The 24820-nt window shown below is 41.9% G+C and overlaps 1 protein-coding gene across 15 annotated transcripts in view; it reads right to left on the reverse strand.

Annotated features, from left to right (window-relative positions):
- The window catches only part of LOC116216268 (uncharacterized), a 359292-nt gene that overhangs the window by 41844 nt on the left and 292628 nt on the right, over positions 1–24820 (reverse strand). For 8 of the 15 annotated variants that reach the window (XM_085218546.1, XM_085218539.1, XM_085218542.1 and 5 more), the window contains one exon: positions 823–958. The exons of 1 other annotated variant lie outside the window; for it this stretch is intronic. In XM_085218546.1, the coding sequence (XP_085074672.1) occupies positions 823–958 (136 nt within the window). Of the gene's footprint in view, positions 1–822; positions 959–12945; positions 13117–13249; positions 13344–16279; positions 16478–16596; positions 16735–24820 lie in introns of all 15 variants that reach the window. 6 more of the 15 variants (XR_014881787.1, XR_014881790.1, XR_014881786.1 and 3 more) reach the window with 2 other exon arrangements.

A 24820-nucleotide genomic window follows, 5' to 3' on the forward strand; every position in this document is an offset into this window, starting at 1 on the left:
ATGAAGTGTTACAGATGGAAATAATTGTTTTGCTAGTTCTGTGGGGCTGCTTATAATGAGTTTGAAATCTTATAGTCAGGACTCAGACAGCACCAAGATAACACTTTCCCTTCTAGGGACAAAATTCTGCAAGGAAATTTTAAAGGAATCCAGCTTGTATTTATAGCCTCACCACACTACAGATCTAGGACTCTTTTCACTGATGAAGTGTCTGATTAACATGTATCGTTATTGGGATTTGCAAATTAAAGGCTGGATCTTGCAACACTTATGTGAGTCAGCCTTAATCACGGGAGCAGTTCCCTGCAGGAGAACTGCTGGGGGACTGGGCCCTTCAGAAATGAGCAGAGTTTCATCAGCACCTTCACCTGCTTTTATGAATGTACATGCTTTCATGGAGCTTGATGGTGGACGTACGTATGAACTCATACTACCCATAAGGCTGCATGCCATAGATGGAGGTCTTCTATGACTAACATCAGGCCATGGTAAGACTGCTGGATTTCATGCACAAAAAACAGTAGTGAGGAGAAGGTGACCTCTCCATTCCCTTTGACTGCCCCCTGACAATGCAACACCACGCCCTACAAAACCTGTCCCTGTTGCCAACACACCTACTTCAGCTGCAGGAAGTTGCCCAGTGGGGAATCTGGGAAATGGACTCATGCAATTGACCTGCAAAGATGAGAACCCTGACACTGCACCACACACTGAGCAGGAAGCGGAGCCACCTGCATTGGGGGTCACTCTGACATCCCGGCCAAAGAGCTCAGAACTTCCTCAAACCATAGGAACCATCATGTTTCTGAGGGGTAGCTTTACCTTCAGGGACTTTGCCATAAGAAGGCAGCAACGAGAATCCCATGAGAAAAGGCTCTGCTCGACCAGAAAGGGCTTCTTCTGGGGTGTCAACACCACAATCTGCAGACCACGTGGCATTTCCTGCTCACAACTCCAGCTGTAATTATAAAATCTCGTGTAATTAGGTTATTCTAATTATTGAAATGTATTTCCCTTTAAACTTTTTATGGAATAGAGCACATAAAAACACCGGTGTCCTTTGAATTCCTGCTCATGCTGCAGAATCCGAGCACCATTTATCTAGATAAGTTTTAATTATAGCCTCCCCAGAAAGACAGTACTCTGTATAAATAAAAAGAAATATAATTGATAAATGTAGTCAGATGGTACCAGGTTGTTTAAATAGACCATTAAGCTCAAAATGTCTAAAGTTAAATTAGATTGTATTCTCTTTCACCTAGGGCTTTTGTAAGGCACAACTGGCATGTATAGTCTTGTCCACATTAATTTTTACTGCCACGGTCAAAAAGCAGAATAAGTCTGAAGCTTGTGTAGAATTTTCTGTCTTTATTTGACGCGATCACAGTAGATGAATTAGCTCCCTTGGTGCAGAGAGTGAAAGAAGGTTAGTTGAGGGAAATAAGGAATTTTCAGAGGAAAGAAAAAGTTTGAGGGAAACATATGGTTTAAATGCTCTAGCCTATTTCAGATCAAGCTGAGAGAGTTGAGATCTGTTGGTTCAGAGATCCAGTTCACTGCACATTCCTACTGTGCCTGCCTACTAATTGCATCCCATGTTTGTCAATCAAATATTTGCAATTAACAAAAATATTCCCTTAAGAGACATATAACAGAGGCTGCTAAGGATCCATCGGTTTGCTATTAGAGCCAGCTCCGAAAAAAAAAAAAAAAAAAAAAAGCCTTTAAAAATATTCTGCTGATGATGACACTGCCAGACACTTCCAGTCAAAACATTAACAAGCAGAATAGGTGGCATGGGGGCTTTTCAAAGGGATTTTTTTCAAAGAGGGAAAACTTTGATCTTAGTGTTTCTGACCCATCCTCCACCCCTGGTTCTTCGATCTACAAGTACATATAGTGGTTTAATTTTACTCAGTGCATAACTTGCCTGAGGATAAAAAGTTGATCTAGATTTTTTTTTTATTTAACTCCAATTTAACTGATGCTCTAAAGTTGCCCTATCACTGTGTAATGCACTTGCGCAAGGTTTCTAAGCAGAAACTAAAGAAAGCAGGCTGGAATAATAAGAAACACACAAAGTTCAGAGGAAACATTAATTTGTAAATAGGTAAAAATGCCAGTAATTTGTTGGGAGTTGAAGACCTTCTGCATGCAACAGTGAAATTCAGCGGCTGTGCACTGCTGTTTTATAAATCAATATTACATCTGAAGGTGGTGTTTGAATGCTTGTATCGTTGTGGTTTGAGTCAAACAAAGTTCTGTGATAAGAAGTGATCAAACAAAACAACAAAATCCCTTCCCTGTCTCTATGGATAAAGTCCAAATGTAATTCCACAAGAGGGATACAGCATTCAAATCACCCCCTATTTTATAATTGCATAAACCCTTCGGTCACAGAAAGATGATCGGATTGGTGATGGATTATTGTATTCTCAAAGATGTGGATCGTGCCAATGAGAGCTTCTTCAAAATGGAATCAGCGCGTGCATTTTCAGTGGTGAGCCTTGAGCCCCAGCCAAGCCAAAATGCAGCAGTCTGCAGCCACATGGCTGGGGGATGCCAGCCTTCCTCTCCCACCTCTGAAACTAATTCCTTCTGTGCTCTCAGCACTTATCCTCACTGCTGCACTCTCTCTGCCTAAATACAGAGGAGAACCTACAGCGGGCTAAAGCACCTAAGCCAGGTCCACCCGCCTTTCCTTGTGATTGAAAACAAGAATAAACAAATCTTTATAAAGCATTTCCTTTTCCTAAGAGTCCGAGGGTTCGGTGTCTGCAGGGAGCGGGCAGGGAGGGAAGGGAAGGCGGGTTTCAAAGCCCCGGCTCAGCGCAGCCCGGCCGGCGGAGCCGTGCCTGCACAGACACCCATAGAGACACCTGCTGGCCGCTGCTCCCCCCGCTGCTGCGCTGGGGCTGCCGGGCTGCATCTCGCCGCTGTGCACCGGGCAGCTCCGTTTGTAAACACCCCGCTCTCGTTTTACAGCGAGCCGTCAGATGAAAGAATTCTGTCGTCGAGTTTGAGGTGGGAAAAGAAGAGGAGGGGATGGAGGAGGAAGGTATTTTTGTTCCTGTCCTTCATTTCCTGATAAGGAGACACTTTTGATCCAAGAGAATTTTTTCTTTCTTTCTCCCCCCCCCCTTTTTTTTCTTTTGTTAATTTGGTAGCACAAGACGCAGATGTTTGAAATATTTAAGAAGTTCTCTGGTTTTGTGCTCCCAGCCTCACTGATGAGAAAGCTTACGCATCAGGACACGGGGAGCCGAGGCGATGATTAAAGGGCTATTGCATATGCTCTCCCCAGCTGAGTTGCTGTTCTCGTGGTTGTTTTTAGAGCGCACAGACAGCAGCAGCTAACAAGGTCTTACGCGACTGCTAACTTCAGGATCTGATCACCCCACGAGTGCGGAGTGGGAAGTGGAGAACCTGGTCTCAGCAGCTTGACAAAAATACCCTTGGCGTATTTCAGCTACGGCAGAGGGTTTGTCGTACTGCAAGGAAATCATACTGTGTGCAGAGGGCTGAATGGGAATGTGGGGAATGCACACGGGCAAAGAAGAGATGTGTGCTTTCAGAAAAGAAAAATGGGAATTAGACACACAACTTACACTGGCGTTCAGTGAAGAGTTACCCTTTGTGCCTTAGAAATGCTCACCCTTTATTTACCGTACTTTAAGCAAGAAAGTGCACGAAGACTAAGTCTGGTTTAAAACGAATCGTGGCTGGAGTGCTGCTGCTTTCAGATGCTAATCTGGAGGCACAAGATGAAATCACAGCACCACACTGCTCCTTTCACTTCAGAGCTGTCCCAACAAATCAGCTGATAATACCTCTTGCTCAGAGTGATCTAAAATTATAGCTTGAACTGGCAATGGAATAATTAGCAGAAGACATCTATTACAGAAGATGGGCTCAGTGGGGATTAAAATGATGAGAACCAGAATAAGATTCCAGTTTTCAGGAACTCCAAATTATTTTTCCTCTCTTTTCCACCTTGAATACAGTTTTTGCAAAACTAACTGTGGTACCAGTTGGTCCTCAGCAGTGATTCATCTGCTTCCATAAACATCTTCCTGCTTCTGCACAGACGTCAGGGTGCAGGACAGGGGAGCATGAGTCCGCCAGACAATAGCACTAGTTGAAAGAAACACAAGCAGAAAGAACATCTTTCCTTTTTCACCAGAAAAAAGGTAATTTGGGAATGATGATAGAAGGACTTCGTTGTGCAAATACTGGTTGAAGACAGCTTGAGATGAGCATAGTTAGAAATTCAGGAATTTGTATTGGTCTACACCGCAGAGCACAGCTAATTGCTGTCCCTTCCTGGGCAAGGTGAGTAGTGCTGGGAGTGTAGATTAGTGTAATCTTAATAACCAGACCTCAGTGTTTCACTGACAGGAGAAAAGAATCTGATTCATTTAAGATGGATCCAGGCAGAAGAACCTGAACCCCTGTGCACACTGCCCCAAATCTGTGCGACGGCATAGGTGTGTGCTGGCATGGCATTTGGCTCTTCATTTTGGTAAATGGAATGGTAGCTGTTCAGTCCAATTTGTTAGCAGTGCCACGCTGTCTGTGCAGGGCAACTGTGAGCAAACAGTCTGAACATGTTTTAGCAGTGCATAGAGCTGCATATATTTTCCATAAATAGGAGTTTATTCTTTGTCAGACAAGCTAGCATTAGAGTTGCAAAAACACATGGAATACAGTAAGTGCTGGGAAAAAGAAAGCCAAGCAGAGAGACGGTTTGTGAGACAAAGGGAATAAATAGATGCTGAGAAAAAAGGGAGGGAGAAGAGTGGGGGAAAGAGCTAAAAGGCAAAGGTGAAATGGAAAGAGGAAGGGATGGTGAGAAAAAAAGGAGAAGTCAAGAAAAGTACTGAAACAACTTCTGTAGGACAAAAATAAAGGGGGCAGAAAGCAGAAGAGGAATCAGAAAACATCGTTGCCTCATTCTGCATTCGCTGCCTCTGATAGTGCAGTGGAGGTCCTGCTCCAGCTGCCTCTGTGCTCGCCCTGCGTCACGCTGATTCGCAGCACTCGAGCAGTGGTGGGAAGAGCGGTGCCTCCGTTTTGTTGGTAATTGACGGGCAGTGCTGTTTGCATTGTGTCAGCTCGGCACAGCACTGGCGGGCAGGCTGGCACTGCTCTGGTTATAGAAACACGGTGGAAAGGTTCTTGCTGTGAGCTCGGAAGAGTCAGCTCCTCAATACAAATCTCTGAGGCTTGTTAGCAAGACATCTAGGAGACAGCTTCTCTGGGCTTCTGGTAACACAGCAGTGGTTTAGACGGCAGTTCTGAAGCCCTGTGCAACCTCTCCCAAGTGCTGCAGCAGACCCCGATAGTTTCAGCATCGTGGATCAGGTGCTGGACACAGCCAGTTTATGTACTTCTTAGGACGCTCTGGAGACCCCACGTTCCTCTTTAGCCAACTTTTTAAGACAACAATTGCTTCCAAAGGCAGTGGAATCAACTATTGTGTTTTAAATAAGGTTTTGAAAGATGAGTCGGGGGGAGGACAGCCAAACCATGATGCTCAGGGAGATAAGCAACCATGAAGTGCTAATGTCAGTCACTAAGAGAGAAAGGAATTCTCCTACTGCAGAATGCCTGAAGTAGTGCTGGCATGGTTTAGTTCTACCCATTCAAAAAGATGTAGCAATAAATAAAGGAGGAAAGATGGAAAGAAAAAAAATAGGCCATCTTATTCATAAATTTTTCAGGAGCTTTCTCAGATATTACCAAGTCCTGTCTGAGTGAGAAGAGATGAAAGTGGCAACTCCTGCCTGAAAACCAAACCCTGAGCTCAATCATCAAAAACCACCACTCTTTTGCCAGCACTCAACATTAATTGATTTAAGACACACCTTTCTGAAGCTTGGTTATTCCCTTGGGCAACAACTTTACCTCCCATTAATCTACAGTTCAGTGGCAATTTCATAGATACTCAAACACTTATTGCTCTATAACCTATACACCTAGAGTTGAGCAGAATTTGTTAGTAGGATAAATGATCACTTGGTTGTAAAACGAGTCACTGTAATTGCCTTTCCAACATCCTCCAGGCCAGATGGTCGATGGCTGCTTTCTGTGTCCACTCAAGTTCCCTGTCCCCACACTTGGGGTAGGAGGACACAGTCCGTGGCCACCAGCCCAGCAGCCCCAGGACTGGCCAAATGCTGAGGCTCAGTGCCCCAGTGGTTACTCTGAACTCTTTGGAGGTGTTAAAAAAAAAAAAAGCCTAACCAAACTACCACTTGAGGTAGCAGGCAGCCTAAAAGACACCTGTGCCAGCACACCTGGAAGCAATGGCCAGTGCTGGGATGTGCAGAGCAGTGGTTAGGGGGAAGGAGGCTCTTCCAGAGGCAGCATGGCCTAAGCTCATGCAACTGTGAAGGTTCATGCTTAGAAATCAGCGTTGTGCAGCAAAACATAGGCCAGTGAATAAGCATTGCTCAGCAAAGTCTCAGAAGCAGAAACAGGTATTTGTGAAGCAGCTAAAATGAGAAAATGATTTTAAATAACCTGAATGAAAATGAGGGAGGAAGGGGGTATTTAATGTTATTATTTCTGTGAAGACATAAATTACTCTCCACTTTCACATGCTCTTAATGTCTATTTGTTTTCTTACTGATATCCTTCCCCTGCACTGTTCTCTCACACTGATCTCAGCTATTTCATCCATATTGCTCACAGTGTCCCAGGCTGTGTTAGCTTCTGGAATTCATGTTAAAAACGTTTGGAAAAACTGCAATATGAAAACCCCAGTCATGGTGAAAAAAACAAATATTATTGGCAAAATCATCACTAACTTATTGTTTTAGAATGGAATATTTATCTTAGGATATTCATTTTATTTGAGAAAAGTACTTTACTACAAAACAGCTACCTTGGAAACTGCATCTTTACACTGATAGTTTAAAATGGCATTAAAACAATTAAAATAAATCTGTGGTAAATTATTTTAATATTATGTTAATGACAAAATCCAATGCAGTAAGGAATGCCACTTTGCAACAAAGAAAACAGAGCAAAATATTAATATTGCTTTAGTCAATATTTCAGATTTAGATAAAATTTACCTTGAAATCCAACCATCAATTTCTTATAACATCAGAATTAATTTTTTTTTTTTTTTTTTTTTTCCCCCCCCCCAAATCTAGCAGTAACTTCATTTAAATCCAGTCTTTCTGGATGTGTACCAGTTCAGCAAATATAACTGCATGGAACAAAAGTCTCTTTCTTCATCTTTGAATCCCATTTGCTGTGTATCTAAAATGATACAATATGCACCTTGAATGAAAATGTGTGTCTGCACGTGTCCTCCCTGTGGGATCCTTTTAAGAATGCCGATTGCAGACATTCTGTCTGTACAAGTTCACTTCTGGATGGAAAGACCTGAAGACTTTCACTTGCAAGCTCCTTTAAAGAACCTGGGAGGTCTAGATGCAACAGTCGAAAGTGGGAAAGAGTTTGCACTTGAAGAAAATGGCTTTATGAAGCCCTTCGAGTATTTAAGAATTAGAGCTATTAAATGCATGATCTATGACTTTTAAAGCTCTGATCTGCCTAATCTTTCTTCCATCCCTCTCCCCCAAAGGTATTAATAAAGCCCAAATTAAAGCCATGCTAAATCCTCATTTTCCATCTGAGTTTGATGTTTCAAAGGCTGTGCAGTCCTACCTTTGTTTTGACATACAAAAATGTCACCTTTGCTTGGAAATGTGCACATTCAGCAATAAAAGGGGAACTGCAGACTTCCTGTACACACCTTACATTCTAAGCTGTGCCTTACAATCTGCCAGCAATCAACAGGGGCAGATGTTAAACTCGCTATCGCCTTAGAAGCTCTTCTTGCTTTATTCTAACTTCCTTCTTCCCCATGAGGCATGTTTAAAACTGGAAGGGCAGCTTATCCATCAGTAACCTGCTTTAAAATGTACGGGAGCAAGCACTCCTGGGTTTAGAAGTACCCCAAATTCTCGAAGGATCCCTAAGGTGGCACCAGCTTTATATGTGCCTGAGAGCCATAGTCCCCCTGGCGGCTCTGCCCACTGCCAAACCTGGTGGTGGGAACTGGAACTTGATGAAAGGCAAATTGTACAGGGAAATAATTTCTCTTACAAAAGCAACTGAGCTCTCTTAAAACAAATAGAGAAGATCCTGAAGGCACAAGCCCTGCTTCAAAGATGATGGCAATCACCAATGATTGACGAGCAGCAAGCTTTAAGCTAAGCTCTTTCACTCCTTTCCGACCCAAAGAATGGCTTATGTTCCTGAAAGCTTTTTTTTTTTCCCCTCTCCATATTCATTTTTTCTTGAATTCTTAAATATTTTACTTTTCTTTATAACCCTTGCTATGATTAAAGACATATAAAGAATAGAAAGTCCAGAGCAGGATTTTGCTGTTCCCAACCAGATTGTTAGAGAAGCATCTAAATATTTTGCAATCCTGAGTTTTTTACATTCTGCACGCAGGTGGTGCCACGTCACCACTGGTGCTTTCAACTATTTCAATTGAAAGGAAAAATGAAGAAATTGAGATTTTAGGAAGAGTCTACAATGCCACCTTTGGCTGGGCCCAGAGGGATCACCCAAGAGCAGAGAGTAGCTCCCAAGAACTGATCCTTCCAGAGGTATGTAAGGGATTTCAGTTGAAGCTGGACACTCAGACCAGCTCTGGGTCTCCTCTGCCAAACACATTGCCTCCCCATTACATTGAATGGGGTACCCGTAAACCACAACTGTACAATGCTCCTCTTGCTATTAATTCATTCAGCAGAGGAAGGCATTTCATATACTGAGTTTTAGTGTCTGTTATTTGATGGTAATCAATTAATATTTAACTATCTTCCAGCTCTCTGATGTTCTATAAATAGCCTAGGCTAATAGAGATATTTTTATACCAGGAATGCAGATCCACTGTGAGGTTATTTGAAAGAAAAAGGGAGTCTAGTCTAGTATGTTTGTTCAATGTGTTATTAACTGGGAAAGGAAATTGAGCTATAGTGAAGTATGTAGATCAGATTCTGACAGCTGCAAACAATTCATAGTAAAAATGACTCAGCCTAATTCACATTTTTTAATTCTTTTCTCTCCCTTTTTTTTTTTTCAGCCAGAAAAAAATGTTGAATTGAAAACCTTGAATTGAAAACCCCACATTTGTTCTAGTGTTTTCTTCCCCAAACTTCCCTACTGATAAGTAAGTAAAACTAGGGAAAAACCCAAACAGAGTAGTAAGACTCTCTCCCTCCTACCTGAAGGAGAGCAGAGCACCGTGAATGCTGGAATGGGAGGGGTAATGTGAATATGGAGAGGTAATGTGAATACAGCTTTGATTCTCTCAGCAATTCCTTGTAAGAGAGCGCTCAGCAGGGAGGCTTCCTTCCCCCCTTCCTCGCCTGAGGAACAGACTTCCCCTTTAGCAGAGGAAAGACTGAGCTTCTCCCAGTGTAGGTTTCAGCCCTGTTCCTCCAGCTGCTAGTGCAGGAACACAATTCCCTCTTGCTTTCCCCTTCATCTCCTAGCACTTCTCTGTCAAGTTTTGGTGCAGCTTCTTGTTTTGCTTCAAACACTTTCCAGACAGTGCTGTGGGCGATGTAATTTTTTTCTTCAGAAATCCAGTTTGGAGCAATGGGACATACATAAATCCTCAATTGTGGTAGGAAACTCAGAAATATTATCGGCCTCTTTTTTTTTAATTTACATTTTCCCTGTTAGTTCACCCTGAGATCCCAACGGCATGATTTACTAATTAATTACTATTATTAGCTAATGGCAGTGAAAACCGAAATTACTGCCTGCCTTAAGCATAACAGAATTGACAATAAATCTGTAAGTCTGTGAATCATTTTCTCGCATAGGTCTGCTACCCAAAGAGCAGAGTGATGGTTCTTTGGTGCTTGCCAGCAAACTATCTAGCATAAATGGATGCAATATCATTATGTTGCAAAGAGAGGGGGAAGCATCTGAGGAGATGGGTACTGCTCATAGAGGGACACTGCCATATTTGAGAGGGCTTTGTCTTCCTTTCCTAATCAAAATCCATGGGCAGTATTTCTTCAGAAATGGGTTGGATTTTCCCCTTTTAAGCAGGAGCACATTCCTTACCTCCTGCTTGTCACAGCCTACCCCAAAACACAGAGATGGCTAAAGCTATTGGCATCAGTTGTGTGAAAAATACCTTAAGCTGTTCTCAGCTTCGCATTCTCCATGTATAGCAGAGTCTAATACCAAAATTTAGGAATTAGGATCCCTACCCTATGCAAGCGGATCTTTGAGTGAATGCTACACAAATTCCCATGGTGCTGCCTTGGTTCAACAGACTGGAGCTGTTGCTACAACCCTCAATGAGAATAAACTTGCAGAAGTTGTCCACACCACAAGCAGGTGTCCAAGTCCATGTGCATATGCATGTGGATGCCTATCTCACAGTTATTCTCCTTCCCAATCTGAAACAGCGGGCGGTTGGTAATGTGCGACTGAAATCAATAGGTAGAGAAGAAACTGTTTACAAAAGCATGACAATGACTAGGCCACTCACTCAGAAAGGAAGTTAGCTTCGTTACAAGACGAAATCAGAAGAGGGCTATAATTTAGTGCCTAGATACCATAGTGACTAGGAACTGCCTAGACACATTAGGCAAAATTAAATTTGTTTAGACAGACAAAACGTAAGAGTCAGATCAAAGAAATCAGCTTCAAAACTCTGTAGGGAATACTCTCAAAAAGTATATGAAAGAAAACAAAACCAGCCAGAATTACCAGTGCAGTTCCATTTAACAAAAAATCATTACAATAATATGCCTGTGATGAAAAAAAAACCACAACAAACAAAACGCCACAGCAGAATCTCAATAAAGATTGCAAATTGCAAGATTATAAATGGAGAGCCACAGTCATTTGGACAGACAAATATGACCACAGTACAACTGGGGGCCAAATGGTGGTTTAGGAAAAATGCCTGCAGATTTCAAGAAAGCCAGTGGGAGAAGCAAACATGCATCTAAGGGCAGGATTTGGCTCTAGGATTTGAACATGAATAATTGTGGCAGGGAGATACAGAGTCTCCCAGAAATAAAAAACCTGCTCATTAGAATCCCATCTAGCCAAACCCACGGGGAGCTCCTTAAGCAAAATCTTTGCCATTTGTTATTTTCAAGAATCTGGTGCCCATCTTGAGTTAAAGCACCAAACAGTTTGTTAATAACAACTTCCCTTTCATACAAAAAGCTCTTAAGTCATTTATAGGCATTTGAGAAGTGAGATCCACAGTGCTCCCAAACCTGCTCCTCTGTGATGATGCAGGAGCCATTCCACCAAACAGACAAGGGAACGGGGAAAAACATGTGGCTCATTCTGGAAGCAAGAGAAACCTCAGCTAAGGAAAACTGAAGTGACCAGTTCAAAGTCTTGCAATTAGCCAGAAAGAAAAAAAAAAGAAAGGAACTTGGAACTGCTTGGTTATTTAACCCTCAGCCCATCTCTGCTCTTTTTCAAAAGCTCGTTCAAACAAGACAAATATTACTCAGAAAAATACAGCCATAATTTCATTCTGGCACTTCCTCATCATCACATCACCATATAAATAAAAAGTAGAATCTGCCATGTGGACCTTTCTGTTTGTGCAGTGTCCTCTAAATGCATGCTTAAGAGATGTCTGGTCATCCTTGTCCTCTTTGTTTCATTAGACACACAGCAGTAGCTTCACTGGACAGAGTACTATCAGCACCATTATTTCTAAATGCACAAGTTGGAAAAAGATCATAACCAAAATAAATAAGATTATAAGCTCAGGCTACTTATTAAATGTTGTCTCTTTATCTGGAGAGATAGGAGAAGAGAGAAGGACCAGGCAGTCAGTGAAAAGGAGAGGGTATGGTGGAAAAGAGTACACTGAACATGTGGACTACACATCCAGAGAGGCAGAAGCGTAGGATCACCATCATAGCAGCACACATTTCAGGATAGCTGGAGATATCTACTAGAGCTGGGAAAAGAAATTTTAGCAACAGATCACAGAGAGTGTAGAGACTGAAGCCAATAAACTGCAAGAAAACTAAAACCAAATTGGTATGTGAAAGAAATGCATGTATCTGCATTGCAAGAAGTCCATTGAATTGAGCAAATGATACTCCTCCTAGGGGAATGATTCATTACCATATGGAAAAGGCCTGGCCTATGATAAAGGATAGGGGAAAAATCACTGAGCAGCAGAATCTATGTAGTGAAATTGAAAAAAGAACATTCTTTTGCAACCGTGGCAAAAGTACTTCAAAATTCTTCCAAATTCCAGCAGATCTGACTAATACAGATACAGAGGGAACTGAAGAAAAGCCTACTGAAATATGTGATCTCATGCCCACAAGCACGGGCGAAGGTCGAATCAGAGAAAATTTAAAATGTGCTGAGAAACAGGCAGCATCAGCAAGAGAGGTGCCAGCAAGTAACAGATTTTATTCATCTCTTCTTCAGGACCAGGAGAGGAGGAAAAAAGAAATAGTGGAAGCCCTTCCTTCTTAGGGGCCATGTCTCCATGCCGTTGACCTACTTATACATCAAGTGCTGTGCATGGAGAAAGAAGGAGGCACGCTAACGTTCAAGGAAAAGGTCTGATACCACAACAATATTGAAGTACAACAGTGCACACAGTCTGGCTGTTTGGGGATTTATAAGCCAAGCGCACAAATAGACAGTAATGAGTTACTCACCAGAGGCTGTCAGCAAAGTTGCTAATTAGTACAAATGGTACTGGGTTTTTTAACGCTGTCCCTTGCTTTAGTGGGATCGGTTCCAAGACCACCTAAGCTTTATCTCTTAACTGGATAGAAACCCCACCCTCCTCAGTCCACTGTCATGTTGCTGAGGATCTTAGGATATGAGACAAAATTGGAGTTATAAGGGAAAGTCTGGCGCAAGCTTAACTACCAGAACAAACTGACTCACCACTGCGTAATTCCTGATGAGACACCCCACATGCAGAAAATAATTACTCCTCGCTCTCATCATGAAAGACCTGATCCACTGATGTCAAAGAAGCCCTTCAATTGAATTCTGCAAGAACTGGGCCAAGTCCCCAGATTGTGTGTGCCACTGCTGCTGTGGAGAACATCACACCTGGAGTTACAGAATGTGCAAAACTTAGAAAAACCTTTTGTCAACCAGCAATTATAATACCTCTGTTACACAGAGCATGCGGATAAAACTGTCAGAAAAGGCAATTAAATGGGACACATTTTTAATATTCTACCTTCCAAAGGAGAAACATTTTTTCTTCTCAAAATTTCAGAGTATCACAGTAACAAACTGTTGACATATTGAAGACGTTATTAAGAAACATGATGCTGAAAGGAAAATAAGAATTACCAATCAGTTATTACAGTTCAAATATTATTGCAAATACTTAACAGTTGTGACAAAGTTGCACTCTAGTTACTTCTGCCAATGAATGCACTGAAAAAACAGTACATCAGATTTCAGTGAGGTTTTCTGACACCACTTCCTTCAGAAAGAACCAGGTTTTACAAATCACTCACCTGCCTAGCTATTGAGAACATAAGACTTTTGCTGTTAAAATATGTCTTTCTATCAGAAGAAATATTTTCTGTAACATTTTCTGCAGTAAAATGCCATAGGAAATTAAAGTAGATCAAAAATATTTAATATGCATTAAAAAAAACAATTTAGACAAGAAAGGTCAGTAGTGGAAAGGTGTGATACCTGCAATTGGAGCCAAGTTAGAAAAAGGGTTGGCCATTTACAGCCAAGTTAAACAACACACAATTAAGGTTAACCTGGCTCTGCTGGCACATATAAACCCACACATGAGGATGGTGGGGGGCTAAGACATTTTCAGCAGTCCTATTTACCTTGGCCATTTCCATAACTGAGTGTTTTGCGGACTGGCTCTGTTTGTAGACATCACACCTTCTCACCCATTCTTTACACTTGGCACCTGAACGCATCCTAAATATTTGCCCCAAACCTCATATTTTGTTTAGCAAAAATAATTGTTGAGAGTTCCTGCATAGGGGAACAGAAGAAAAAGGCTGTGGATGCCCCGTCCCTGGAGGTGTTCAAGGCCAGGTTGGAAGGGGCCCTGGGCAGCCTGGTCTAGTATTAAATGGGGAGGTTGGTGGTTCTACCGGCAGTGGGGAGTTGGAACTTGATGATTCTTGGGGTCCCTCCCAGCCCAAGCCATTCTATGATTCTATGATTCTATGAAAAGCTGTCCTTTTCTATCAGTGAATGTGCAAAACCCCGACATGTCCCAGGTTCCAACAACAGACTCATTACCAGGCTGTCTTACAGGGGGCTGGAGGAGCTGGAAGGCAAGCAGGAGACATGACCAGCCATAGAGCAGCCATTCAAAACACAGCTGGACTGGCCATAGTGAAGTATTGCTCTTCTAGGATGGTGGCAGAGGACATGTTGGATGTGAATGACAGGTAGGGATGGCAACAAAACATCTATCAAAATATTTTTTAGCACCTCAGATTTTTTTTCTAGATCAAAAAGTGTTTTCTTTCTAGGAGAAATGTATCCACCTTGTCAAAGATGAGCACATTTCAGTTCACTCCTTGCAAAGAATGGGGACATATTCTATCTGGGTTTATTCTGTCCCATGCTTGCATCTCCCAGCCCTGCTTCTCCCTGCCTGCTGTGCCCCACACACAGGACATCCACGGAGGATGGTGCCAGGACAGATTCTCCTACAAACCTCGGGCCACAGGTCATGGTCTGAAAGCTACCCAGAGAAAAGATCAGAAATAACACTTTCTTTTTTCCCCCTCTGTTCAGTGATTTCAGTGCAGCTCAAGCTCCTAACTGCTGTAGGGATCCAGGCCAAAACATACTCAGTAATAGATAGTGAAACAGACTATTTCATGTGCCAGTTCGGTAGGTTAATTCACATAAGCGAGAAAACACTTCTGACTGAAGGGAGGAGTGATTTTAAAATTTTGATTCATATAGAAGTGTTAGCAGCCTTGTGCTTATATCCACCATCGCTGAGCAGAACAGAATCAGCGGCAATGTTACTTCCAAGTTCTGTGGTGTAAATAAAACCCCTCTCTCTGACTCACAGTGAGTCATTTTTGTCTGTATGTGTTTATGTCGAGGGAGATACAACTTGGTGCTCTGAGCATTCTTCTTGACATGATCTTTTTGTGTCTCTGTTTCTCTTGCTTTTTTGTGAACTTTTGAAATCTTTCCCACTAGTGATCTCCTTCTTGTTTGGTGTAACCTCATCCCATTTGTTCAGCTTGCTGGCACAAGTGAAAAAAGACATGAAGTTATATTGGCTGTAGTGTTGGCACATTACAGGGAATTATATACAAAATTAGAAAATGTAAGGCTGTATTAGAGCAGCAACATCTAGGCAAATTGACACCTAGTGTGTACAGTAACTGGAGGGCATCTTCTGTTACTTCAGCTGAAGGTGTCTGAACATCTCTTTTTTAAGGACCTTGCTATTCACAGTTTTTTACCATATCATCATGATTTATGCTCACAGTGGCCAGTCCCAGCCTACAGAAATGCTAAAGCATGCTTAGCCCTTGCAGAAGGGAAAGGAACAGAAACTAAGCCCAACCACATCCCCAGTGCACATCTGCATTATGTTTCTATTTCTAGTCTTCCTTCTTAGCCATGGGAGGTAAGGTGAGATATGACTGCTCCTGGGGAACAACGGGGGAGTGTGTGTGACCATAGCCCTCCATGCTGCCATGGTGATATGTCCATATCAGTCACTCCTATCACCTTTGAAATCAGAGTCTGGCCTCAGTGAACTTGCTCAATATCTGCTGCATGCTGCAAGTTTGGGTATGATCCCACCAGAGTTGCCAAGATGTTTTCAAAAGACAAAGTGGATAAGTCATTACTTTGTCTGTGTCATTCTCTCTATAGCACAGCTCTGGAAGCACCTCCGAAGGCTCTGCACTCCTTCACTGCCCTGCATGTGTGTGTTCTGACCCCACTCCAGCCTGGAGCTCCTTGCTTGTGGTGACCAAAATGGCTCAGGCCTGTCTAGGAGGGCTGAGAAGGATGGATGGACTTCTGTAGGGGATGAAAGACAATGCCTTTCCCTGCTGCACAGTACTGTTCCAACCTTAACGCTAAATGAGACAAGATTCTAATGAAAACAGATCATGTCACCAGATGAATATGAAATAATATATATCACAAGGACATAATCTAAGGAGGGCTGAGATTAACAGATTGTAAATAAAAAATTTAAATTTGCAAAACAAAACGGTGTGTATATACACAAGACAACTACCTTTTGGAGTGCACTTTAAATGCAGCAGTTAATCCAAGCCAAGAGCTATGTTAGGTTAATTCCAGCAGATTATGATGATCACTTTTTTTTCATTGTCAGTGGAGGTTTTAAACAAGTCAGTCCTATTTGCCAAACAAATCAAACTTTCAAAGAGATTGTGAACATTAGCAGACAATGATTTTTCCGTTTATCGATTCCCTGTAAGGAAAAAATGAAGAAAGAAAAAAGTGGGTGTTAGAGGAATTCCACATGCACTAGCTCACTCATAACACACCTGGGGGCATATGAACACGTTTGTTTTACCCCACTTAACATACCTGGTTTTTCCCACTGCTTCTATGAGAAAGGCAAGTTGTTTCAGTGGGCACAGCTCTTCATAATCCAATGCCAACAGCAGAACACGAGACACCAATAGAGCTGCTCACAGGTGTCTTCTCAGAATTTCTTAAGCATTCCTAGGAAGGCAAATGCCCTCAGGAAGAAGGTAATTTATGTATCAGTTCTACCTGTACACCTGTTTGCAAACGCAGATACACAGTTTTATGCTGAGCGCTGAGCCAATAGGAAGCTAAGAGACAGTACTAACTGCTGATAATTAAAGAAACCTTCAGGAGTACCATCTAATATCTGGCATGGGATCCTCTTATCCATCCAGCAAAGGCTGCTCTGCCATGCACTTTCCATTCTGCTCTGCTTGCTTCCGTAACAATTAAGACAGTGTATCTGTGAATCATGGTTTCCATTGCAATGTTCAGTGCACCGCTTGTGTGTTATTGTTGTCTGATGGCTCCTTCTTTAGTCTGCAGAGGGGATCACTCTATTACTGCAGTTCAGACAGCTCACAGGTTGGCCCTTGCCCTGCTCTTTCATAAAGTAAGTATAATTAGATGATAATGCCCTTCTTGTCAAAACTTACTGCTTATTTAAGCCTGCAGTAATAATTTCAATTTATTAAAGATTTATTCAGATAAAATTATTATCACTGTTTATTCAAATGGACATTCTTTTTCCTTTCCTTTTTTTTTCTTTTCTTTCCCTTTTCTTTCTTTTCTTTTCTTTTCTTTTCTTTTCTTTTCTTTCTTTTCTTTTCTTTTCTTTTCTTTTCTTTTCTTTTCTTTTCTTTTCTTTTCTTCTTTCCTTTCCTTTCTTTCCTTTCCTTTCCTTTCCTTTCCTTTCCTTTCCTTTCCTTTCCTTTCCTTTCCTTTCCTTTCCTTTCCTTTCCTTTCCTTTCCTTTCCTTTCTTTCTTTTCTTTTCTTTCTTTTTCTTTTCTTTCTTCTTTTCTTTTCTTTCTTTTCTTTTCTTTTCTTTTCTTTTCTTTTCTTTTCTTTTCTTTTCTTTTCTTTTCTTTTTCTTTTCTTTTCTTTTCTTTTTTCTTTTCTTTTTTCTTCTCCCTCTCCCTCTCCCTGTCCCTTCCCTTCCCTTCTCCTCTCTTCTCCTCTCTTCCCTCCTCTCTTCCCTTCTCTTCTCTACCCTTTTTTTTCTTTTCTCCTCTTTTCCTGGGAAACAAAAGCTACAATTCCTGCAAGAGAGATGTAACAAACCTGTCAAGTTCTGAAACAGTTAACTTGAGCATTTTACTTAGAAAGGCTGACAAATTTTCTTCACTTCAAAATATCATTAACACCAATAACACATTTGCCCAAGCCTATTTCTAAGTTGTAAAAAAAGATTGCTACAGATTAAGACCCTTGATATAATGCTATAAGCTCCTAACAATGGTATCTTTTATAGTGAAGAGCAACTGCAGACACAAATTGCCCCCTTTCCTGCACCTTTTTCACAAAAATCAATATTAAAGTAGTAGCTGCCTTAACTCTCCCATAGACTGTATGAGAAAAAACCACAGCCACGCTTAGGACAGTTTAGGTCAATAAAGAATCAATACTGTGGTTGAATCTGTAGAAAGATAAAAGACTGAGAACTCACTACAGCGTGCCCTATTGTTTCTCTCTATTTTGAAAAGAAGCTGAAGCGCCTCACTTTTTTTCAAACTAGCAATGAATTTCGTGTTTGCAGAAAGTGAGGGAGGTCACTGCGGGCTGCATGTGGCTTCAGTGACTGCAGACAAGGGGTCTGATCTTGTTCACCCACACCTCCCATTTAGTTCAAGGGGAGCCCAGGGAAGCAAGAAGAATGCAGTGCTGGGCCCCCAGCGGACTGGAAACCACAACACCATAGTGCGCTTCCATCAAGCCCAACTCATTTATTAACTATGGAGAAACTACCCATAAAAACTCAGCAGTGCAAGGGGTTCTTATCGTGATTTCTAGCTCCCTGTCCACTAGGAAGAAGGGAGCTGATTTCAAGCAGAGAAAGCTCTCTGATATATTTGGCGATTGCCAGACACGTAGATCCTACTTACAGCTGAAGTCAAGCTCACCTTCCACATTTCACATTGTGATTTGACCAGATTTGAACCCCCAGTGAAAAAAAACACAGCTTCAGAGACAAATAAATAACTCGACAGACACACAAGCTCGCACACGCACACACCCCTACACACGTGGCTGGGGTCTGTGTGCCTCTGCTACATCCCTGCAGTGCACTGTGCACTGTGTTTCTTTTATAAGCCTGAGAACTGCAACCATATACCTGTCTGGAGAGCAACTGAACATGAAAAAATATTGGTTTGTGTGGACTGGGGAGCTCAGATAAAAACAATTTATGAGCCCAAATCTTCCAAATTCTTTACTTGAAGATGCACTTTGTTATCCTACAAGGGGCAGCCTCTAACACTTCCCAGCTTACAGCAATAGCTTCTGCTCACAAAAGCTCTGAGCAAATCTAGATAAAGTTGGGACTACAGCTCTTTGCAAAAATTGGGAAGTAAGTGGATGGCAACGGAGAAGACAGTATTTAATGCATCTGTCTGATGAAAGAAGTGGCTGCTTGCTTAAATGCTTGGGCTCTCAATGCATAGGAATTCTATCCTGCTAGTGGTTAGGATTAGAAAAAATGTGTCTATTTTAATATAATAGACTGAACTGTTCAGAGCAACAAGATGCACTAACAAACAGTTAACAGTAACCCAAATAGCTTACATAAATAGTCCGTGCAATTGGATTATTGAGCTCAACATGTCCTGTAAAACGATTTTTCTGCTAAATAATTAGTTTATTACTATTATTATTATCAGGGTGAAATTCTTTTTTATTATATTGTCAAACTCTTTTTCTACAGCTCCACATCATCCTGATCTTCCTTTCTCATTCTGCAAACACTGGCAAAATGAAAAGGGGTAGCAAAACAGAACCAGCCTTGGCATTACTCATAAATGAGTTTCTGAGCTGCTCCCAGTTTGGAGAATTACTTCACAGCACAGGGAAGGTTGAAAACATCCACTCATTGCTCTAACCATAGTATAGTCACAGAAGAAAATATGCACCATGAGCAAAGGAGATAAGCACTGTGGAAAGGCCTATCTAGAGGAAGTGCTTCGAAGGAAGGTTATCGCTTTCTCCATCCTGTGTTCACTCAGATCAGCACTAGTGTAGGTCAAGTACAGCAAAAACAAAAAGAACGGATCTCCTTTTTCAATGAAAGCTGACTGTATTTAAACAGAAAGAATTCCCTTAATGAAGGTAAACGCCATTCCTGTTGGAATTTTCAGTAGGGTATTTTTCCAGAGGAATTTCAGTCCTTTAGAGTACAGAGCAACAGCATCTGTTAGGCTGCTCCTTTCCTCCAGTAAATACTGAACATCAGAAATCAACTTTGGCACTCCAAAAAGCTATGGAAAGTAATGCCCTGTATCTCCAGGGCAGATAACTCCATGTTTTAATGGGACAAGGTGGAGGTGCCACATTATCCTGAAGTTACCTTGAATATTCATCACAGGATTCCTCAGAAACATATTGCAAAATTTCTGAAGTTCAACCATTTCATCTTGAAAGTCATAAACATTTATTTTTCTATGTGGAATAAAATCTTCTTTTGTCTTTTGTAACTAAATTGTGTTTTATTTCATTACTCTCACCTCCTTCCCACAACCTGTCCTCATGTCTGAAGCTTCTGCCGATCTCTTTCCCTAGCACTGGCAATACTGCTCACCCTTTCAGACCATTTTCCCAGCTGGTTCCTGAGGATCTATACTAAACTTATCAGACCCTTTCAAATTGAAGGTGAGACCCCGGTGCAGCTCTACCTTTGGCTTGTTGGAGCTGCCTGACAATGGGAGGGGGCCCTTACCACCTGTCTGCATGATGTGACCCAGGAAGGTTTGGGCAGGAAGGTGAGCTGGGAGGTGCAGTACAGATTGCCAGGCGTGGTGCAGCTCCACAGAGGGCTTCAGACATAGAAGACTTTGTGATGAGAGCCGAGGAAGAAAAGCAAAGTGCATTGCCCTCTTTTTGGTCTAACGACTCAGAGATATGCTCTGTGTGTAAATAGCTGGCGTGAGCTAAGATTTTAAGGCCCTCCAGTTGGCTGTTACCACCTATTGCAGGTAACTTAATGCCCAGTGAAAGCAGTCTGTTGGCTTCTGTGCTGATGCCGCCTGGGGAGCCATCAGGCATTCCCCACCCAGCTGGGCTGCTGTGCCAGTTTGTTCCCAACAAGGTGCGTGCCCCACTTCTGGCTTTTGAGTTTTGCTTTTGGGTCAAAGTATGGCTTTAGTTCAGAAAAGGACTTGTTTTCCTAAGCAAGCCACTAACTTGTTTTATTAAGATGCAGCAGCCAAATGTGCTGCTTAATTCCAGCCTCACTGAGTGGCTCGTGCAGCAAGCTCAGAGAAGGGAGCAGGCTCTGAGTAACCTCCTCTGTCGATTGCTCAGTCACCAGCTGAACAACGCCAGGACTAATCCTGCTCTAACTGCCTTCAATAGCACAGGGTCAAAAACAGTGCCATTATCTTCTGGTTTGATTTACACAGCATAACAAAATCAGGACTTTAAATTAGCGTGCAGACATCAAGAACTTTTTTTTCCCATTTTTTTTTCCTAACAGGATCTCTTACACTTCTCTTTTCATTTACAGCACCTTTCTGAGTTGGTTCCCAAGATGCATTTCTATGTGCTGGGTACTGGTGTACATGGCATGCTAAAAGACTGATCCCCATTACAGCCTGAGCGAAAAAAATAATTCCAGAGTTACTTGACTTTTGTAAAAGGCAGAAACAACAAAAATTAATCTTTACACAAACAACCCAAGGGAACGTTTAGTGGGACTTTTCAATCTATTCATGATCTGTAATTCCCAGCCCCCAAAGTTTCCATGCTATGGCTAAATACCTAGGGACTCCATATGTTAAGGGAGCAAGGCAGAACCAAAATGAGCTGAAAAAAGAATGCATTAGATTCAAACATGGGATAAAACAGTACCCAAGGAGCCCTTGCTTCATTTTCTCTACCTGGAACCATGGGACAGTGCTGCCATCTCAGTCTCATTCATGTGTGACATTTATTTTGAATATGACAGCGGTGGTGACCTTGTCATTAACTGATGCTGCTAGCGTCATTTCAGCTTTCATAATTCAGTTAATTTTCAAGACACTGGTTACTGAACCCCCATTATAATTTCAATATGATTAAAACATATTAAAAATAATAAAAAATCAAGCCACCTTTTGAACAAATACCAGCAGATGTTTGACTTGAATTCACTAAAGCAAGGCAGATTTTGGTTGTGATCCAAGCAGTATTCCGTAGTTCTTGTTGCCATGCCTGGCACTTGGGCGTGCACACAACAGCCCCTGTTGCTCTGTCACTTCTTGATCTGGCTCAGGCATAGACAGAAAATGTTCAGTCACAACACTCAGGAGCTAGGGACTGAACCTTTATGCTGTGGCTGTGTTATATGCTTAAGAAAGAATTAGATAAAGCCATGTTTTCTTCACTGCCATATCCACACCCTCAGGCTGAGAGAGAGATGAGGTCTGTGTAGCTTCTGGAGCAGTCTCTGGGAAGGTTTCTAGCCTGCTTCTCCTAGGAGTCACTAGGGGCTGGGGAAGGTATGGATTGGGAAAGGCAGATGTCATCAGTCCATGTCTCTGAGCCACTGGAACCTTCTCAGAAGCCAACTTTCCCCTTGGATTTACTCTTCTGGAGAAGCACAAAGCAGACAGGCTGTTGAAAGCAAAATCTCCTCCAGAATGGTAGGAATCCAAGCTGGTAGATGGTCAAGTGCAAGTGCTGACCTGGGCAGCAGACTATCTGCAGGCAATCTGCCACTGCCCGCAGCTGACATGGTAAGTACAAACACGGGTCTGCGTGCCCATATGTCTGTGGTGCAACGTGTGTCTGCAAAACTGGGGGAAACACATTGCCTATGCCTTTGAAAACCTGATCCTAATCTCATGTGCTAAATGCATTTCTTTTCCCCCTTATTGGCAACAACTGCCAGAAACATGAGAATGTATCTAATTTCCTGGTGGATTTGTCCCCTCCTGCTTGGCAAGGATTGCCCTCCATTTTATTCCCCAGAATCACCACCATACTGCCTACACTTTGCACAGAAGATGACTGCTGCCTTTTCCTCGTGGTCTTTTCCACTATTCATGCTTCCTTGTTTCCTGCACTTGGCTGGGAACGTATTGTAAGCTATGAATTCAGTAGAGGTCCTTTATGGATCCTCAGAAACAAAATGGTCAGGTTAAAACTTATCCAAGTGTTTTAGCTCAAAAAATCAACTCCTTTCAGTACTTTATCTGAGACTCTCCAACAGGGTTCACAAGGAAACGTGTTGCCATGGTGTGACTGCATGTTGCCATTGCAACTGCTCTGCCATGGGGAGGGCTGGGGCACAATGGGGAAGGGAGGTCAGTCTTGGAAGCGTAGATAATGCAGCAGGAGAGAGGAAGGAGGGGCAGAGGAGAATGAAGAAGAGCTAGGAGAAGGCATCTCTGCAAAGCAGATCCATGATGTGAGGAAGGAGACAAGGTGGAACTCAGTGACTAAGTAGAATCTGCAAGGAAAGAAGGCTGTTAAAGGCAGAAATCCTAGACAAGTTCAAGGCAGTATGGACTGACAGTGGCAAAGGATGTAGATGCATAGCAAATGGAAGGAAAGAGAAGACGAAGAGAGGAGACCAATGCTGCAGGAGCCATGGAGATGGGCTCTGATCTCCCTCACCTCACAGCCTGCCATTCATTTTAAGTCTGTCTATCAAAACCAGATTTCAGTCATTTAATTTCTTCCCTTCTTGAGAAATGAACCTCAAAATAAGCTTGCTTGAGGGAAAACTGAGAGCCTACAAATTCAGCCCTCAGAAAGTTGTAGTGATTTTAATATTAAAAAATGTTTCATCCTGTCCTCTGCCTGAGATTTGGAAGATTGGAGTTGTAGCTGGTACTTCAGAAAGGACCACTTGTTTTTCAACTGGTAAAATAAAAGTCTTATTTTTGCATCATGTCGCGTTTCTCCCCAAAGCCAGCTTTTCGTGGCCAGGCAGTATGTGATCCCTGTAAGAAAGGATCTGTGAGAATACACAGGCGTGCTTTAAATACACTGCTGCTAGCAGATGGACTTCAGCAACACACCCAAGAAGACAGAAATTGGAGAACTGAGTTGGATTCAATTTAGAAGAAGATGTGAAAGTTTCAATTAACACAATTCTGCATGATTTAAGGAAAATATTCAGGAGTGGTATTTATTTAGCCTGCAGCCAAAGTCCATTACTGAGAATTGCTCTTAATTAAAATCGTGAGACGTTGGGAATATCCACTCCTGTCATGATTCTTTCACCTACCAAAAGAACTACCAAGCTTGTTGAGCCTCTGGCATTTCCAGACTGGTTACAAAAATGGCTGGATAATAAAGGTGTTGTTTTAAACAAGATAGTCTAACCAGTAATACACAGAAAAATATTATGAGTAAATATTAGTGCATTTTCTGCATCATCAAGAGTTTATAAGAATTAGCAACAGACAAGAAAAAAAGGTTTTGAATTTGGTTCAGAGAAATATCAATATTTAGGACCCTGACGTACAAAAAGTGTGGCTCTCCTTCAGTTCTTATTTCAGTCTGTTTCTTAATGTTTTAAATATCTGTGCTCAGTGGCAGAACCTTGTAGGGAGATAGCTAGGCAGGAAGAAAAAAACAAATGGAAAAAAATAAAAAGGAAAAGCCTGAAGTTCAGCGACTTAAACTCCTAAGAACAGGCTCAGTTTAAGCCTAATGGGAGCTTGAGTCATTTCATCTGTTCCTAATTGCTTTCCTCACTCCTGGAGAGAGCCATTGTCATGTAAAAGAATGGAAACAGTCCAGAAATTCAAAGCTAGTGACTCCATGGCTGTTCGGGGAAGAGAAGGAAGTGCTTGATACCTAACCCAGAATTCAGCTTTTCACAACTATCTATCCAAATCAAACTTGCAGTTGTATAGGCACAGCACAGATTAATAACTTCTGGTATTGTCTCAAGCTCGCTTTTGATTCCCCTCTCCCTCCTTCTTTTTTTTTTTTTTTTTTTTGGATAAGTGATCTGTAATAAGGATGTATGAGCGACCCAAGGCTTTTCCAGAAGACTCTGCAAGAATCTGCATAGTTTTATGGAGCGGAATAAGTATGAAAGGTAAGCAATGCCTTGCAGGATGAGACAAAACTATG

The sequence above is a fragment of the Meleagris gallopavo genome, chromosome 2 (assembly GCF_905368555.1).
Source record: "Meleagris gallopavo chromosome 2, MGAL_WU_HG_1.1, whole genome shotgun sequence".
In the NCBI taxonomy this organism is placed as follows: domain Eukaryota; kingdom Metazoa; phylum Chordata; class Aves; order Galliformes; family Phasianidae; genus Meleagris; species Meleagris gallopavo.